At 40.6% G+C, this 20,362-nt stretch overlaps 1 protein-coding gene across 1 annotated transcript in view; it reads right to left on the minus strand.

Moving 5' to 3' along the window:
* Positions 1-20,362, minus strand: part of PDE3A (phosphodiesterase 3A) — a 253,910-nt gene that overhangs the window by 86,127 nt on the left and 147,421 nt on the right. The window contains exon 2 of the mRNA XM_086466846.1: positions 6,182-6,232. Coding sequence (XP_086322972.1) covers positions 6,182-6,232 — 51 coding nt within the window. The remainder of the gene's footprint in view (positions 1-6,181; positions 6,233-20,362) is intronic.

A 20,362-nucleotide genomic window follows, 5' to 3' on the forward strand; every position in this document is an offset into this window, starting at 1 on the left:
ACTGGATGATCTTTAAGGTCCCTTCCAACCCAAACCATTCTATGGTTCTGTGACTGAGGGGCTGATGATGGAAAGGACTGCACAGCTCAGTGCAGTCAAGCACACCTCACACCTAGGTAAGAAACACATATTTTCCCCAGATACTTCATACTGTAACACAGTATGATGCAATGCAGCATCAGGGTTAGAGTGATTAAAAGGAAAAGGCAACACTAGAAAAGCGAGCTTTCCTTTGAAATGACATTAGTGTCCCTATTTAACAGAAACAAGATGACAAATGACTCACTTCCTAACAGAGCATTTATAACCCCTCTTTTACCAGGAGATTTAAGAATGGCTGATTGAACCGATCAATTCAACTCAATTTCAATACAATGAAATTGTATTAGTCAACAATGTCTTGTTATTTTTATTGTGAATTTTTTATTGTGAATTTTTTATTGTGAATTACCAGAGAATCTGGTTCCTTTGAAATTTAGTATTTCAGCTAGTTCAAATGATAGCAAACCAAAGTAGAAGAATTATCTAGGTACCTGTTCAGGCAAAAAAAATATTTCTGAAACAGGGCTTTTTAAATGTGGCATTCAAAAGTGTGGCAAATTGATACGGTGGGAGTTAAATTAGAAAAAGTCAAATGGGAAGACACAGTATGTCAAAAAATGACATTTAAAAAATATAAAAACTTTATCAGAGAATATTGTGGATTATTATTCACTTGAAACCTTTAAATTATGACTAGATATATTTACAAGGCATATTCTTATTTAACCAGAAAACATAGGCTTGATGTGACGTCATGGTACTTTTGATTATTAACATGTCTGAGATCTCTAGATGTTCACAGTGGTCCAAACTGGCTTTAAAATCTGCAACTCTATAAAATAAGGCATGCAATCTGCCCTTCCCTCCCCCCTCTCAATGAAAAGTTTGCAAGAGGATCCTTCTCAAAAACTGGGAAGTATTTCTGTAGTCCATCTTTCCTTCTGTTGAAGAATTTTCTCCCAAATGGCCTCTTTCCCACTGATAAAGGCATCCCTTCATAGGCAACCACATTACAAACAGAAAGTTGAGTTGGAACATGTAATAAGATACTACCTCCGCTTTCCTTTCAATATTATTTCTAGAATTATTTTTTTTTTGCGTCTTTACATCCCAAGTAAGGTATTGAAAAAAATTTCATGGAATCCTGGAGTTCCTGGTGCAAGAAGTAGGAAATACACTAATAGTACTCCCATTCATCACATCTTAGTCGTACTTATGGTAACGATGCTTGCTCCAAACAGCATCCCACAACTTTTACATTACATCTGGTCTACATCGTTTACATCTGCTTTACTCTCATCCTTGTTAACATACTTGAAATGAGGCATCAACAGATGATGCTGAAAAAGCTGAGGTTCTGTCAATGCATTACATTTACTTATAATAAATGGTTTCATACATGTTAAGATATGAAATGCAACAAACACATGCACCGAGGAAGCCATCAGCAGTAGACTACACTTTTCCTTAGCCACTCAGTTTAAAATACTCCTAAAACCTTTAGAAAAGTCTCATTTTTGAAACAGGGAGATTGTCGGTTAAATAAGTCTGCATTAGGGGGCTTGTCATGGCACCTCCACATTCACAAGCATATGCTCTTGCAAAATCAGCTTTACTAACATTTTGCACTATTCATCATATTCGACATGGAAACGAGGTGGTTCTTACTGTATACAGAGGACCCCAACCACCACCATTACATCACCATAAATCTCTTTACAGTGGCATTGCAAGGGAAGACAGAGACACAACAGATTCACCAGAGCACAGTACCTGGTCAGTAGCGGGAATCGACTCCCATCTACGCTTCAGCAAGTACAGAGATTTCCGGCTCATGATCTTGAATTTATTCTAGAGGTTTTTCCACGCTCGAGAAAAAAGCTTCTCCCAAACCAGTGTCAAGAACCCTATTTCTGACTCCTGTGCTTCATTGCCGTAGACAGCAGAGCTCCCCGATGTACAGAAGTTTTTGCGAGCTGCAAGGCTGAGACTGGTAACACCCAAGCTTCTCCTGTTTCTCTAGAGCATGCGTCTCCTTATAGTGCCACGACAAAGAGAATTGGGTGAGATAGTGAAAAGCCTAGCTTTCACTGACGAATTACCTCGCAAAAGCATGAAGTAGGTAGACAACACCAGACGCACTCAATCTGAAAATAGCTGTTGCTTAGGAACTGGAGGGGTAAAATGCAGCACCTCAGATATATAATTGAGAGCTTTTATGTTTAAAGAGAATTAAAACCACTGGACCTCTGTGTTTCTCTCCCGATTATCATCCTTTTATAATATTGGAGGAATGATCGCTCGATTGCACTGACTCTCGGGGCTACGCCTACCATCTTCAGCAAGCCAAACAAATCTTGATGACAGAGCAGCATATAACTCCCACACATTCAAGGTCCCTCGTAAAAACGTGTGCCATGGGTCCCACCTGAAATATCTTAGAAGTATCAAGTACTATGTTTTAGTAGAATAATTAAAATACAGTTTGCTTATTTTTTCTACAGAGAGATAATATGCCAAGGATGAATTCTGCTAGTCACATTTTCCTGTACCATGTACTGATATTAGAAATGGGTATGAATATTTTCCCCTCACATGAGTGAGATGATGGGGTTTTACAGACTGCATGTGTATATTTGAGAGAGAGAGATATATTTCTTTATGCTGGTTAAACATTCCTAAACATTTAGGAATTTCTTTAACTTGGAACTCAAATTCAAAGTCTTGTACCTAAATCCTAACCTATATTAATTTTAAAAATTAATCATAGAACATAATGAAATTAACGTTGCACTTCTTGCATGATTTCAAACCCAGAGAGTAAGTTCTCTCCATGAAGCATTTACAGCAGGAAGTGTTACCTTCAGAGATCAAAAAAAGAAGGGAAAAAAAAAAAAAAGAAGTAGGTAGCCGGGAACTCATTGGTCTTTGTAAGGCAGCCTATAATTCACTCTTATTACAGCAGCCTTAATAGTATAATTATTGTAAAAGAAAAGGAATCCTACAATACACACATATACATATATGTGTGTGTAACCTATGAAAAAAGTGAGTGTGGTGTTGGTGTGCAAGTCAGGAGCAAGTTAAATATTGTAAAGACAGCTTTTTACTTGTCCCATTTACATTCTATTGAATTGCAGATGTTTATCAGGGGACAAACTCCTGCAAACAGAAATTCCTATAAACCTCAGTGTATTTCATTTGACATCCATCACCACCTGTAACCACAGCCCTTTGTATTTAACCACATGCAGAAAAGGAATGCATTTTCCAAGTCAGTCATTAAGAAGTATGACATGCACTGTAGTAGTTTCCTCTCATGTTTCAACACATACATAGAGAACTTCTTAAAAAATCTTAAGAAAATTAGAGTTTTGTGTAATGAGTCTTGGTAGAATAATTTTATGAGTTTATATGTGGATTTTAGTTTTATATTATGGCAAACCAGTGGTTCCACTTCCTTTTCTCACAAGTGACATCGATAACACTCACAGGCATGGGTGGCTTCCTAAGATCTATCTTCCCACTTTCTTCACTTTACTCCATAAGAATTAAAAGATGATGGAAGACTAATAAATTGGCTCCCAGTAACATAAGCCTAAACCTTGTCCTTCCCTCTTGCTGCTTGCCCAAGCAGCACAGGTTATATCACTGGCCAGGAGAGATCTCTCCTCCAAAGTCCCATTTCTCTGCTGGAAGAAAGCCCTGTAGACCTCAGGAAATACCATAAGCAACTTTGTGGCAGATCGTACAGGCAACTGCCAGTCTATCTTTAAACACCTGATGCATTAGATTTGAAGAAGAAGTATACCTAACAGATTATTCATCTTAATTTTTAAGCACGATCTTGTTTAACAAAGGGTACATTTATTAAGGACACAACTTGGAAACAAAGCAACTGAATCACAAAAGGATAAAACGTGTCTTTTACACTACATGCAAAAATTGGAACCTGCTAAATTTCTCCTAACCTTTCAATGAACTAGTTAAATTAGGTTTAACACTATTCCTATCAAAGACAGTTTTCAGAGCCATTAAAATAGAGAGTCTGAGGCTACAGTGGAACAACTGAGGCTTATTTTCTTTCCCCTAAAGAAACTTTTCTTCCTTGCTTCTTGTGACTGGGCACTAGGATACCACACGGTAATCAGAGAGTCATTGGGTCATTTTCTTTTCCCACCCTTTTCAAGATCCTTTAACATTTCTGTGGTACATATTCATTGTTAGTTTTACAGGGTTCTTCCAAGATTTGTAAAAATCAGCTTTCCAGAAGCTTTGCAGAACACCTATATGCAGCACAAATGAAATAAAAGAGTGCTTACAGGATGAAATTGATTAAAACTATGCACTTATTTTTAGATGGATTTAGAAGGAAACACCTCATTGCTCTGTCAAGGAAACCCTACGTATGCAGATTTTATCTGGTTTTGAAGGAATGTACTCTTGGGGGTGAAGTATTTTTGCTTATCTTGTTAAAAAATAAAATTAAAAGACATTCTGCCTAAGAAAAAAAAATCATCAGGAGTCTTCTACATGATAATCTGAAACAGAGTTTTCTAGAATAATGTTTTTAATAATTCAACAATATCCTTCACGAAAGGTTCAAACGACTGCAGGCTGACCTGCAGAGAATGCCATTGAATTTCTCCTCACCCCATTTAAAAAAATAATAAAAATGAAATGGTGGTGGAGTATCTAAAACATCACACAAGGAAGGAACAAACCTGTTCTGAGAAAAATACAGAAAAAAAAAATTATATAGAGTTCTCTTCTCACAATTAAACGCTGTTTAATATCTTCATAAGTGATCTGTATGATGGGATCAAGTGTAGCCTGATGAAGTTTGCTGATGATACCAAACTGAGTGGGGAAGTGGACACTCTGGGAGAGCCACCCTGCAGGAAGACCTGGATAGGTTGGAAGAGTGGGCTAATAAGAACCTTATGAAGTTCAACATGGACAAGTGTAAGGTCTTGTACCTGGGAAAAATTAATCCAGGAATGCAGCTCAGACTGGGATCTACCTGGCTGGAGAGCAGCCCTGTGAAAAGGGACCTGGGTGTCCTGGTGGAGAAGAAGCTCAATAAGAGCGAACAGTGCGCTGCAGGGGCAAAGAAAGCCAACAGGATGCTGGGTTGTATCGACAAGGGCATCACCAGCAGAGATAAAGAACTCATTATCCCACTCTACTCAGCATTTGTCAGGCCACACCTGGATCACTGTGTTCAGTTTTGGTCCCCGCTATACAAAAAAAGATATGGACAGGCTGGACAGGACAACTAAGACTATCAAAGAACTGGGAAGCCTGCCATATGAGAAAAGGCTGAGAGAACTGGACTTGTTCAGCCTTGAGAAAAGAAGGTTTAGGGGAGACCTTATCACCGTGTTCCAATATTTAAAGGGTGGCTAGAAAGAAGATGGAGACTCCCTCTTTACAAGGAGTCACCTGAAGGAAAAACCATCACAAAATACTGGAGCCCTAATAATCTATTTATACAGTTTCAACACCAGATGGGCAAGACTGCTTTACCTAAGCAGGAAAATTCCTGAACTTCAATATTGGTAGCAATGTCTCCTTCGCAGCAACTGTAGCTCTGTAGCTAATTTAAAAACGTATCACCATAATGCTATTAACACTACTAGCATAACTTACTTTCAATGATGTGTCAAGAGAAAACCAGTAGCTGCACATGGCTTTCCTGCACCTTCCCACACAGTTCTAACACTATTAACCCCTTTGCTACTGAACAAGGTGAGAGGGCCATCCAAGTTTTACAAGTTTGTCAGGTTTAAAAAAACTCCACCACATAACACACACACATTATTTGAAATTGCATTCTCTTGATATCCCAATAGAGATAGCCGAGTAAGAAATGCTTTCTCAATACATCTAATCCATCTTTCTGCTACTGAAAGAAACTTTGTTGCATGACTCAGCTCTGTCTGGATCAACTGTTTGGATTACAGCTCAGAAATTATACTAATGAAAGCTGTCATGGTTTTACGCCTTTTTTCCATTGATTCAAACCTGCAAATATGAACAAAATGAACAACTCTGACAATGTCAGATAGAAAACTTGCTTGTATACGTCAAACTTACAAAAAGCCAAACCAAAACACAAAATACTGAGCAGCCTGACCTGTGAGCCTCTGGGTCCTCGTTTGTGATCCCATTCAGAATGCCCCATGAGCTGAAAAACAAAGAAAAGCACAGGTAAGTGAGAAATTGTGCTCATAAGCTTTAATTAATTTTCACACTTTTATAACCATTATACTTTTTCTTTGAAAAAACAGGTTTGCTTTTATGATTTATTTCACACAGCTTTTAGCTTCATAATGAGGGTGAGAAGACTTGGGACTTGTTACTATAACTTTTTACCTTTACATTCCGAGCCAAAACACATCTAGCATCACAATCCTGCTCACGCCAATAAAATTCCCACTGCCATAGATTCAGCTTCAGGGAAAAGTTTACTAGTGATCTGGCAAAAGGAGATTACCAAAACCAGGGGACATTTATTAAATAGCAATGCATGTTTTATACCAGGTATACAGCTTTAAGGTCTGTCTCACCACTGAATTATTCTCAATGTAATAAAAAAGTAGAGGTTCACCCTCTAAAGGAAAACAGGTTGGGGTCATTACATTGCAGAGTAAAGCAAAGAGAGAGTTTAGAGATGATGAGTTCTTGTAGAAATTAAGATTTGTGATGGCATACAGCTCCTCAAGTTAAAGAGAAGGCAAGCATTGATTACAGCCCAAATTCAGCTCTCAAATCCTCTGTGCAACCCTACAGGAGATTGTGTTGTGATACAGGTGGTCAGACATTGAATGGTACAGGTGGACTCCAGAAAAAATAATTTGTCTTCTCCCATCTTTTTTCTACTGTACTTCCTAACTGTCTGCTAACACAGGCACTCACTCTTTTTTCTTTAAGCAACATACAATTTGCACACAGCAGCTCTTTCCACATACAACATGGTGGGGGACAGAAAAAAGAGGAGCGAGAATACCCAGTAGGCTTTATTACTGCTTTATATATCCAAAGATTACGGGCAAACGTAAACTGCTGACAATAAAGCTGTCCTCATACCTGCCTAAAAAACCCTGGAAAGCACCAGGGAGTGCCCAGGTACAGCTCTGGTGGAGCCAGAGTTGCGCAGCACACTAGGTGGCTGCCACTGCTAATCCTGCCTTTGAGCTCTCTGCCAGCATGTGTTCCAGCCTGAGACCTAGATTTTTTTTTTTTGATTTTTTTTTTTTACAGCTACTCACAGATCTCTTCTGGGTAATGCTTTTTCTTACTCACACGAGCATGGCTTAATGCAAATATAAAAATATATGAATGAAAGATGACATGTAATGACTTAGTCACAAACATTTTCTTGCTCTTTTTTTCCCCACATTCTTTCCCAAAGGAAATGCCTTCTCCCAGGTCAGAGGTAGGCAACAAGATTTGAAACCTATGCTTATTGCAGAACATGCTTTTGAAATACTCATCCCAGGTCAAGAGATTAAAACTACTTTGAAAAATGAGGAAAGCCACATACGTCTCAGATGACAACTTTGTCCTCTCCATCTACTGTTCCTACTTACCCTTTCCTTCTCCAAGGGCCCCTTCATTTCTTTATTACTTACAATTACCAACCCCCATAACTGGAGACAAAAGGCACATGCAGATAGGCATCAAGGATCAGAAATGTCACACCATTTTTTTACCCGATACAGCCTCATGACTGACCCCTTCCTTTTACTGTAATTATTTCCTTTTTCCATATACTGTTGGTGGAAACACTGGCTGTGCCAGGTTTCCCTGTTTGTTTCTCCATACTGTTATGTTTGCCTACTGCTGTATGAAACTGAGCTTTGATGTTTATGAAAGCTGGCCTCTCAGTAAATAACTGGCATGCAAAAGCTACCAAGAGATGCATCTACCAAAGGTTATGTGCTTCACAGAACCTCTGCCAAAACCCTCATACCTGTGCTTCCTCCCTGGCTCCTGCCACCCTGGACTAAGAAAGCCTCTTCAGCTTTAACTCCTCAGCCCCTATGCCTTGTCGGGAAACGGTGTCTGCTTTCTTAATTCACTTGGCTAAAGAAAAATTAATTTAGCATGAGTCTGACCACCTGCGATTCCCAGCATGATAAAGGATATCTTTACCTACAACTTCCTACCAGTGAAATTAGCACAAAAAATATGCCTGTTATTTCAGTTAGGAAAACAATGTTACAGGCCTGGCTATAGTTACTGTGGTTGTCCAGCCTCTATAGACATAGGGCAGAGCATACCACACCCTCAAAACCAAGTGTAGCGTGAGATCCCACTGCCAGGTTTTTCATGCTCCTACCCTCACTGAAACCATAGTTTACTGAAAAGCGAAGGGTTGCTTTACTGTGGCCACCAAAAACAAGCAATGCAGTTAAGAGTCAAGCTTGGAGTTATCATTCCCACAAGAAGAGGTACACCAAATGTAGGGATGCTCCCAGTCTAGCCTGTCCCAGGAAACCAGATCGATGAGTGCCAGGGGTGGTTGCTTATGATCACCACCAACCCTCAAGCCCAAATCAAGTCCTCTTAAACATTCATTCTTCTTCAGACATGGTTTGCCCACTCTGTTCCCTGTTTCCCAGTTACTGCCTGGTGCTTCACTTCTCCACACAGCCCCTGGCATGCTCTCCTGTCCTTCCCCAGCCAGCCCCTGCTCTGCTTCACTGCCCCACCTCCTCCACAACCTGCAGGTGGCCTTTTGGCCCAGGTCCTCCACCTCTAGCTCTACTCTGCTAACAGGTGTGGGCAGTCCTGGGGTGCTCCACTGACTGGACATGAAGAACAGAGTGAAGAATGAGTCCGAAGGCTACAACAACTTGTCCTTTCTCTATTTCTCAGCATCTAACTATCAAAATCACTTATGGAAGAGAGGCCAAAGACACCAATGAAGCAACCAGTCATAAAACCATTGGAACCAACGGAGTGACCGCTTGCTTATTCTGGCACTGTTTTATTAGTAAACTGCTAACTCCTCACAGCAAATTAAACAACCTGCATTTCATTTATTTCTCTACAAACGTGCCTTTGTGGAATCAGTCATGTTTGTATTTTTGCTGATCGATCCACTGCCCCTAGTGTAAAGGTATTTCAACACTACTGTTCTCTCTTTGTATTCCACATACTACGCCAGGATGCTCTACTGAGTTAGCCCTTTGTTTATCACCTGGTAAAATGGTGTGCACAAGGAAGTAAAGGAAGAGTTCTAGGATGGTAAGAAACTTTTCCAATTCTACGCAGTTTTGAAGCATGGTAGTAAAATTCATGACCCTGTGAAGTCAACCTTTTCCTCTCATTTTTACAATTTACCTAATCTTACTTGGCTTTAAAATGTATTTCTTCCTCACAATCTAGAAAAGAATTTTCATGTCATGCTAGAATGTTCTTGGCACATCTGCAATGGTCCACAGTTAACAAAGGACTGAAGGAGGAAAAAATGAAACAAAAAGTATATCACACTTACAAAAGGCCCTCAAACTTTAAAGACGGAAAACAAAACAAATAAACAGGTAGAGCATTGTAACACAATCTCTGCCAGGCCAATATCCTACAGCAGTAGGATTGCATCAGTATGACACCCTTCAGCTTAACAAGCCACACTGTGTTAGATTACTCCTGAACTTGGGAGTTTCTTTGAATGGACAAACAGTAAGTGCTGGAGTACAATAGGCAGAACAGGAGAAAAGCAAGTATACCTGACCTATCGGGCTACTTGGAAACCACAATTTCCACAAGCTTTATAGAAATCAAAAGATGAAGAAAACAGTATTTAAGAAAGCAAGAAACCAACCACAAACACTCAGAAATATAGAGTGTGCATAAATCTACTTGAGTCTGAGTCAACCATCTAAAATCAGAAAAAAATAAATATATATTGTTTAACTGGTGTATGCATGAAAACAGAGACACAGACACAAAAATGCATTTGGAAGTAGAGGGATTTATGTTTATCACTAACAGAAGGGTTTGTTCCAGACCCCACCACTCCTCTAAAAACTACTGTGAATCGATTTGGTCCAGAGTGATGGTAACCAGCCTCACAACATCCAGTTACTTTTCTTTATCATTCTTACTGACCAGGCTGCTCAGGCTGAGCATACCAGCAGCAGCAAAGGAAGGATAAAACCAAAATCAAACTCCCACACAGCTTATATGCATGCAGTCTCTCTCACAAGGAAAGTAACTATTTTACATTTCATCTAAAACTGTCCTGGAAACCCAACTCTAGGCAGTTTTAACACTTAAAGATGAAGGCAGCTTTCAGCAACAAGAACAACTCTTACATGTTCAAGAATGCACAAAACCATGAGTTTTACTACAGCCAACTGGCTAGCTCTACCCTACTAACCGACTAACAGGTCTCCAGGGCAAATAGCCTCCCCCAGCCCAGCGGAGTGTGAGGACTGTGAATGGAAGAGGAGGCAGGAATGGAGAAGACCCTAATACCAAAATGGCCATCACAGAGAGAAAAAGAGAAGTGAAACAGGGCTAGCTCTGAACACATACGGTGGCAGCCTCTGCTCTAAAAGTCAGGCTTTTGCTATAAACACTACGAAGTCTTCAGACCTTATGGTTGTGAAAACAAATTTTAAATGTAAACCAGATGTTCACTAATGCAATGACACCTGCAAAGGAGTAAGGAACAGTATAAGGGACCGTCTGCACTAGATACCTGAGATACCCATGCCAAATAGAATAAAGACATTTAAAAATTAGTATCTTCAGCTCTCACTTCTCTAAATGCAGCTCTCCTACTTGGTGATTTAATTAAAGCCCCAGCATATGGTTACATAATAATCTCAACTTTCGTTAAAATTCATAAACCATAATTCTAAGCCTCCTTAGTATTAAGTGAACTGCAGGAAAATATGACCCCCACATACCATGAAAGATCTAAATAAATAAAAAGACGGAAAGTAAAGAATGACAATTCAATCCTTTTTGGCTGTTTCTAGGTCTTGTTTTTTCCTTAAATCATCTTTTCTGGCCTAGGGTTTTTGATTTGGGCACCCTTGAACCAGCAATACTGCTAACTATGCTATGGCTGAAAGAAAAAAAAAAAACCCAAACCCAAATAATAACTCACAGAAACAGAAAAGGCATAATCTTACTATGAGGATCTCTACAACTGGGCACAAGTGGGAAAAAGCCCCAACATTTAGAATATTAGCAAGTCCATGTATATTCTTAGGAAGGGGAGGGAGTCCTCAGCAGCAGAATGCAACAGCATTTTGAAACCACAGGGTTTGTGGGTTGTTTTTTTTTTTATTTAAGCAAATACAACACTCAGCATAGTTTCATTAGAGGGAATGAGCAGATCTTTTCATGGTAAGTACTTCGGAGGACCAACAAAGCAGTTATACTTAGTGTTTAACAAAAGAATTTAAAACAATTCAGACACTATTCTAATTCTATTCAGATGATAGTCCACTACTCTAGAATTTTATTTAGATATATATTTACACATACACAACACTAGCAGTTATAAAAATAATTAGATGGTGACGACAAAGGTGAGCTAAATCAGCCATAACTCACCAAAGCTAGTAAATGGTATTCAAACAGACTAAAGCAGGATCACATAGTCCAAATACATGCATCAGGACCTTGCCCCAACCCATTGGCTTCTTCCCTTGGACTTTAAAGCTTTCAGACCATGGCTGAACACCATGTTTCCATTACAGCGAGCCTAAGACAGCCCTGCTGTCCTCTAGCGAATAAACGAAAGGTGAATACAAAGCAAAGCACAGGAATGCTAGAGAAATTGCTCCTTTAACCTATTTGTGACTGGGAGCCAAACACGTAGCATCCAATGTTCTCTGTCAAACTGGCAGTGATATATGAATAGAATACCCTGAGCTTCCACAAACAGCTGAGAAGCTGCAAAAATGCCTTTCTGCCACTTCTGCAAGGACTTAGAGCATTTAGTAGCAGGAAAAAATTAATTACCAATGAGATTCTGAAAAGTTCTGGCTGCGTGGCAGCCGTAAGTTTAGAGTTGCTTATATTTGTGAATCAGTGTCCAGCAGAGATAGACAGGAGCATCCAATCTGGCTGGTACCTGGTTTCAACCTTCGCCAAAATAGCAGAGCCTGTATTTAAACATGAGCATAACATCTTCCCTCTTTGGAAGAGATTTTGTTGAATGGGCATGTTGAGGATGTGGAACAGTCTCTCTCTGTTGAGTTCTTTGACACTGCCTCCTTAGAGCTTGTGCTGAATGGGGCACAGTATGATACATATTCTCTGACCGAATGGGTATTAGCTATGCTTCAGTCAGGATCATATTTCCACTGGTAAAAAGAAACTGTTACCAGCATGTAGGCACAAAATGTTCCTGATAAATTTCTTTTTCAGTAACAAAAAAGCACAAATTACTTCCTTAATTACATATTAGAAGAAACATCTATTTTTACAAATATGGAGGAGTCAGGTCATACAGCAACTAACGGGTTTTTTTGCAGATGCTATTTTGAGTAGGATTCTTTCTATTCTATTCCTTCTACACTTCCACGGTAATCAAGACAAATGAGATGATACACTGATTCAACTGACTCAGGGAGTGCAGTTTTGGTGTGGACACCATCAGCAGGAGAAGCTAAGCGGGCTGTAGCTGCTGAGATTCAGCACTGCCAGATCCTGATAATGTAACAGGGGAACAACTGCATGCCCGCACTGACCACCTTCTCCATCAAATGGCACAGCTACTGCTCACCCTGAAGGCATCCACAGCATCAGAGATATCTTCCTTACTGTGTGGTGAGCATGATCATACACATGCATGCATAGGCTACGACACAGAGATAACAAAGTGCTCCAATATTTGGAAGAACAATCCCTTTTCCACAACCACTCGCCAACTCCCAGAATCAGCTTAAAACGCAAGATGTCAGAGCTGCGCTGTTCAGCCAGATGTGAGCTGCACGCTCGCCCCATCGCAGCCTCTGGCTGTGCAATTAGTGGGGAGGAAACTCTCCACCCAAATTCTCCCAATGCATTAGAGCCCTGCAAATCATCAAGGTCAGCCCCTGTTCTGAGACTGGTTAAAAAACTAAACAAAAGACCCCCACCACAATAAATTAACTAAACCAATAAATTGGGGTGAGTGGTGTAAGAGCCTTTCACCTTCTTCCTAATCAAGTAAGTTGTTTCAAAGGTTTCTGGGCTGCTGGACAACAGCTGGAAGCAGAGATAAGATTTTTTAACCAAGGCACAGGCAGAGATGCTTTGAAACTTGGCATTGCTTTGAACTGAAAGCGGGGACAGCAAGGTAGAATGATGGCTCTGGAGAGGAGCTGGAGTGAATGGCTTCCCTGCAGGGCGAGTCCTGTGCGGGGACGGAGTTAAGCCCTCTGAAGCTGGTACCCTGGTGAAGCTGAAGCCCTGGAGGGAGCTGCCTCCTCGACCCCTACAGTCCTCTAACAGCCTGGATGGCAGGTCAAGCAACAAACCGCAGCACTGCCAGAGGCTACACAGAACAAGGGAAAACCATACATATTAGGCAGATACTATGCTGAGACAGTGAACATGGTACCGAGCCGCTGTGGCAGAAGGGAACGGAGAAAACAGGGCACTTGGTGAGGTAAGACTGAGGAAAGGCGAACAGGCGCTGTGGCACAGGACAACCCAAAAAGCACCAGCAGGGACTGTCTCACAGGCACGGCAAAGAAACCATCCCAAGCACTTAACCAGGGACTCAGCTCCAAAGGAATAAAAGGAATGAGATCATATCTGGCACTGGGCGAGACAGCAAGAGAGAGACTACATTTTTGAGGACTTTTCTCATGGCAGCATATGACCTTTTAGAATATTTCCAGACAATAAACTGCATCTGACTTCTTCAGGGATCCTGGCTCCCCTGCACGGGGGCAGGAGGCACAAAGATGTATGACATGGCAAACTGGCAGTGGTGTGTTCGTGAGCAACTGTGGTGCCCCCTGCTCCAGGCCACTTCTTGAAATGAGCAGGTTTAACTTCAGATAGTGTGAAGGTACTGGGAAATAAAAACCACGTAGGTGGGAAAAAGAAAAGGCAGGGGAACATCCACCTCCACACCCTGTATCTGGATTTATACAGATTTTTGTCACAACTACTTAAACAGATGACAGTAGTAAAAGAAATCCAGACAGGTTTCTATTATTTTCAGTCCTACTATCAAATTTCTCAGGTCCTTATTAATCTTTCACACACCAAACATTATTTTAAACAACGAGTTTTGGAGGCAGAGTTGTAGTAAAATACAGAAAAGGACTGACTTTTTTTTTTTAAGAAAAGCAACTATTATTCTTCAATGATCCCCAAGGACGGATGCCACACAAAGAGCTACTTGCAGATGTGGAGCACATTTCTTTTAGCAAAAGCTTCCTATGTCTTATCTGAATCTGGATATTCAAAAGATCTCCAGAATAAATTAATAAAACAATTAAACTGATCATAGATTTCTTATCCCCTTAAACTGATCAGGTAACTTAGTAATAGGCATGTTGTTCTGGTGGACTAGATTCAATAATCAAAAGAGTTCGCCAAATTTTCCACATACTCACTTTCCCATTCTGAGCATAATCATGAAATCCAAAGCCCTAGAAAAAGATACCCATACTGGTGAGATACAAAATGTGGGCACAGGTACTCTGATATCCTCCCACCTTAGCCATGGCCATCATTTACAGACAGTAACGTAAAGCAGAAGATTCCTTGGTACAGGGATGCCAGAGCAAAACAAGCAATATCAAGACTCCTAAACGTTAACAGCAAGCTGACAAAAGAATAAAATTACTATTTAAACCTTGCTTGCTATTCAAAGTAGACACATTAAGTTCCTGGATTTCAAAGCTACACAGTCAAGTCCATTCTGGTGTAATTAAGTTCCTAGAAAAAGTCAGAAAGCTTATTTACTTTTTTTCCATTGGGAATCATTAACTACGCATTAAGAGCCCAAGTCACAATACCAAGCCTGGCACAGGCTTTATAAACTAGCTAGCTACCGCAGCAGACAAAGTCAGCATAGTCTGAAAGCACATTGAGGTGTCTAAAGCCTATTATTTATTCTTTAAAGGAGTCTAAAGACTTCTACAAAACAAATCTGCTCTGCAATGTATGTTACCAATACCATTCTCTCTTTAGTGCATAGTTTTTCTCTCACATTCTGTCTTTCTAGTTTCATATACGGTATTTGCGCTTTCTGTTATTACTCAACACAAGCCTCAAAGATGACACGTGCTCTTTTCGGCTGGTTATCAATGCATAGGAGGGTTTCTGATTCAAAAAAAATTAGTACCTTGAAGATACAGGGCATGCATTTTTGCAAAGTAATCAAAAACCCCACTGAAAGAGCAGGAAAACTTTTGAAGAACTTTTCAATCAAGCTCTAATTTTATTTGAATCACACTCATCCATAACACTAAAACAAAACTTGAAAAGTCATATGCAGGGCAACTTAGTCAATTAGTTTAGTGAGTGCATTAATCTGACCACTCTCTGGCAGTCTGCATAAAAATAGGAATTTCCCAATTAAATGCCCAGTGGATAAGTGTCTACCTCACAGGAAAAAAAATCCCACCCAAATAAAAAAAAGAAAACCTTGACAAATTGACATTTTTACTGGCAGTCTCAGCAGAAAAAACCCCTTAGGACTGAGTAAGCATGGAGGTTTCACCAGACATTTAACCTTCAGAAGTGGTTCCTCTGCAAGGGAACTGAGCCACACGGTGTGGGTAGGGACAAGCATGACTTGCTTGTGTCCCCATTGTACTTCCCTCGTGCACACAGGATGGTGTTCTGTCATAGCTGTCAACTCTCACCAAAGAATAAGCCACTTACAAAACAGAAGGGAGTAGAGGGTCAGAGAGCAAACCCCCAAACCCCAACTGCTGGGTCAGAGAAATCAAATAAAGGTTGCAGTGACATTGCCCCCCCCAAAATTGAAAATTCTGTAAGCATGAGAATTCAGCAGTTTGAACAAATCAGATCTCATCTGCTACCATACGCACTTATTGAAAAGGAAAAACCAAACTTTGCAACTTAATGTCCACCTGGTGTCAAACACAAAACACAGTAATTACAGGAATCAGCCCCTTGTGAGGATAAAATACAATGAGGCAGAAAGCCAGAAACATAATTTCTTACAGTTCCAGCAGCTCATTTTCCTGAAATGCATTAACTTTAATGGTTGCACACTGAGGGATAGCTGAGATTTAGTAATGAAAATTTTAAAATACTGAGGATTTGGCCTCCCTCAGGCTAGCACACAGAGCAAACTGACCCACAGTGCCTTCTCCCACCATGAGAGCAGCACTGCGTCTGGTCAGGTGAAGCCTCAACTTCCAAGGTTGGCCTGGAAAAGAAAAGAACATCATTCTACCAAATCTCATTCCAGCCTGACACCCACACAAACAAGCTACTACTTTCATTAACACCCCAGTTTCCAGATTTTGAGGTTTCACAACGCAGATGAATAACAGACATTTCAACAGCTAGATCCCAGCTAGCAAATGTCCTAATATTACACTGTAGAGCCTGGTAGCTTACTAAAAAACCTCAATGTCAAAACTCAAAGTACGTTCAGTTTAAACACACCCTTGGGGGGATTTTATACTAACTACTTTCTATTTCAGACTATTCACTTTAAGCTTAACCAGCAATGCTTCATCACTCATCCAGGAAAACTCCCCTCTCTGCCACCCAATCTCAATCAACCTGCCAAATTAATTATCACCCTGCATTTGTCTATTGCTAAGAGGGGGGAAAAAAGCAAATAGATGAACATAGCAGTGACCCGAGCAAAAATGAATCCTCTGAAACAGAACTAATTAAATCAGTTCAGTGATCTTCTTTCAGCACGACACATTTCACCCACCCCTTCCCCAAGCAGCCCAGTTCCCACATCTCCTCCAACTGTCCTCGGCAGGGCGCTCACATGGGGCTCAGCTGTCTACCCAGCAGCAAACTGGGGATCTTTTCTACTCATCCTTGTAACCACATGGTTTAAAATAAAGAAAGAAACAACTGTCACAGAAAATTCACCATGATAATTTCACACTGACATTTACATGCAAATTCCTGGCCACAGAATACATGTTTCAGCCAGACAGCAGTAGGATTTGATTACCTACCTCAAATTTATGGGACCACAGGCACCAAACTTTAGTGCTTCGCTGGCTCTACGAAACAAGCAGAGCTCAGAGAGCTGGCAGAGCGGGGCTTCCCCTTTGGTACCCCAGTCAGGCCTTACAGCAGAGCTGGCAGGACTAACACATAGAGAAATTACAGAATTTGTGGATTTTAAATCACTGCTATGAGTCAGACACCTAACCTTGCGCTAACGGCATTCCTAACATAGAAAGTACATGTGCATGCACGACCGCGGCACCAGTGACCCTGCTGACTCAAAAGGGAATAGTTCAAGGAAGCAAGTTACACATGCATTTCAGACTTCCCTGTCCTACAATTTTAAGTGACAGTCCAGCTGAAAAGCATGCAAAAATACATTCGGGCCTTAAATTTCCCTGCTGCTGGAAATGGCAGTCATGATGTCAGACGTGTGAAATTCTGTACCAGCCGATAACGCCATGACCCTGCGGTGAGAATACACGCGTAGGACCACAACAGAAACACCGACCTCTCCTCTCCCAGGGCACTTCACTTTCCACCACTTTTGTCTTTATGCAGAAGACATTCAGAGCGAGAGCAGAAAAGGGAAAGGCAACTCAAATAGGGCAAGAAATCTGGGATGACAGGCAGACAAAACGACACTGAAGCAGGATCTCTCTTTACCAGGGAGTTTGAATATAAAGTCAATCCCACCTTGCTTTTCTCCCTATATGACTTTTAATACGGTCAGTGCTTCCTTAGATGGAAGGCACATCATGAATGGACATCAGTGCTGAAAGGTACTGAAGTCTGGATGCCTGCACAGGATCCCTGTCAAGTTTGGTAAAGCTTCAGACACAGAAGCCCTGACAGTGCCCTCTTTGATAACGGTGCATAGGAACAGAACAACAACACACAGAGGCAGGACTCTGAGTAATCTCTAGGTAGGTGCCTACACAGGCAACAGTTTGTCATTCGCACCCATCTGCTGCTCCAAATCACACACACACACACGCTGTCACATGTGCTCTTCCCCATCTGGATTGCAGAGATGCTGGATATAAACAGGCAAAAGCCAGGAAGATGAATACCGGGTTTGTGCTGTACAGGGGGGAACTGGCAGTCAGCTTCACCCTAACAGGAGTAATTTCAGTAGAGATTTCTACAAGTCAGAGCAAAACCAGATTTTTCACAATGGCTGCAGGTTTTTTCCATGATTTGAAATGCTGTCTTTCAGTATAACTCTTGAAAAGCTTGCTTCTGAGATTTTATTTTTAAAGTAATAAAACCACGCATGTTGTCTTAAAGGGATATAATAAAATACATTCCCCTGCAATGTTGTCTGCCAGCATTTAATTCCACCTGGTCACCCAAGCCATATTTCCATAGCATCACGGTACTGCTAATAGCAAAACCAGAGCCCACAAAAGGTGTCGTCTCTATCATGGTATAAATGATGCACAGAATATATACTATCCAGGGTTGTCATGGTGAAAATGGATATACCAGGTGGCATTTTAGAGTGAGAAGGAGAAAGGCAGAGCAGGTCAGAGGAGACAGGAGCCCGTTCTGGAAGGGCTGACCTCAAAGGAACGGGCTTGAGAGACGTGCAGCTGCCCTGTTCCCTGTTTTAGGACCCCACTTTTGGTTCACTTAAACTGAGTCACACAAAAGCTGCTGAAATATTCTTTGATGGAAGAAGTTACCATTGTAAATATGTCATTTTGACTAATCTGCCTTTCAAAAACAGGTCTCAACAAAATTAAGAGGCATTTCTGTGGTTAAGAAAAAAAAAGTTGCATGTCGAAAAGGTCCACCTATTCAAAATAGAAAGTTCTGAAATCTGGTTTCTTTTATACAAGCAACTATTTCCCCCTCCACCATTGAGCCTTTTTTCCCCAGAATTTTATTCCTTGCATAATCTAACTTTGCATGTTGCTGAAATATACTTCTAAACCAAACTTGATCAAAAAAAGCAGTATTTCCTCTTCTTATGACAAGCTGTTCAGCACTCCCTCAGAAATAAGAGCCTTCCATTCTATTAATCTGATTATGATACCTTCAGTCCTTTCTTTTTTTGCTGAAAAAGTAATCTAAGTTCCTTTTTCCTGTGTCCCAAATATTTTTTTTTTCATCTTCTTATGTTCACCTTGTGTAAAAATGCTATTTTGATTCAGCAGAAGTTATTTTAGCAGACACTAGTATACATCACTTTACCCTAACCAGGAGAGTCCAGATGGAAAGGTATTTATATTTCCAGCTACCAAAACAAACAAAAAAAAAAAGGAAGGCAAAAAAAAACCCACAAAAGAAGGTGGCACTGCTAAGTGCTAAATAGCTGTGCAGATCTGATCCTCTATGAAAAAAGATCTCTAGATCTGTATTGCTTACAAATATAACCCTGATCCTCTAATGCTAACAACATTTTCAATTCGGCATGGCCTCGATGTGGTCCTTTGTTTTTTCCTCACATGTCTGGGAACCAGCCTGGTCTTCCAGGAGAAATGGTTAAACACAATTAGTCTGAGTCTCTCTAAGGCAGCTTTGAGTCTCTTCCTGCTATTATATATCAGCTGCAAATCAGAGAAATCTTAGTAGCAACCACTTCTAAAGCACTTACTTCCAGACCACCATACAAACTTGTTAACTCAGATAGGACCTTTGTGAGAAAAAAAATTGATTCATCTCCATTTCACAGATGGAGAACTGAGGCCCTTACCCAGCACAGTACTGCAAAACTGGGAATAGAAACTAAATACCCTCAGTTCATGGCATCAGACCACAGGCTTCATTTTGATCAACTATTTATGCTCAAGTTCTTTTTTGGGGGGAGTCGAGGGCATACACCAGGGAACAGAATTATTCTCGTTTTCAGCTGCCAGGAGATCTTATCGCTCTTTCTGAAAACAAACTGTTCAGCCCTCTAAATATCAGAAAGAGCACAGGCTTCAAAACTCAACAACCTTCCTTTTTAAGAAAGCACTAAAGTGAAACAGGAAAGATAGGAAACCTCAAAGGATCAAAAATAGTGAAAATATTTCCCCTGTATCTGTGGCCGAACACCCAGGTATCCTGCAATCCTCTTTACACAGTTAGAAGGACTTCAGCTAAAGAAAATGACTTGAACAAAGTGAAAACCCAGCAGCTGTGCCCCAGACCTAAACTGAACTTTCCCTAAGCTTTAAAT

This window comes from Leptosomus discolor, chromosome 1 (assembly GCF_034619465.1).
Source record: "Leptosomus discolor isolate bLepDis1 chromosome 1, bLepDis1.hap2, whole genome shotgun sequence".
Taxonomy (NCBI): domain Eukaryota; kingdom Metazoa; phylum Chordata; class Aves; order Leptosomiformes; family Leptosomidae; genus Leptosomus; species Leptosomus discolor.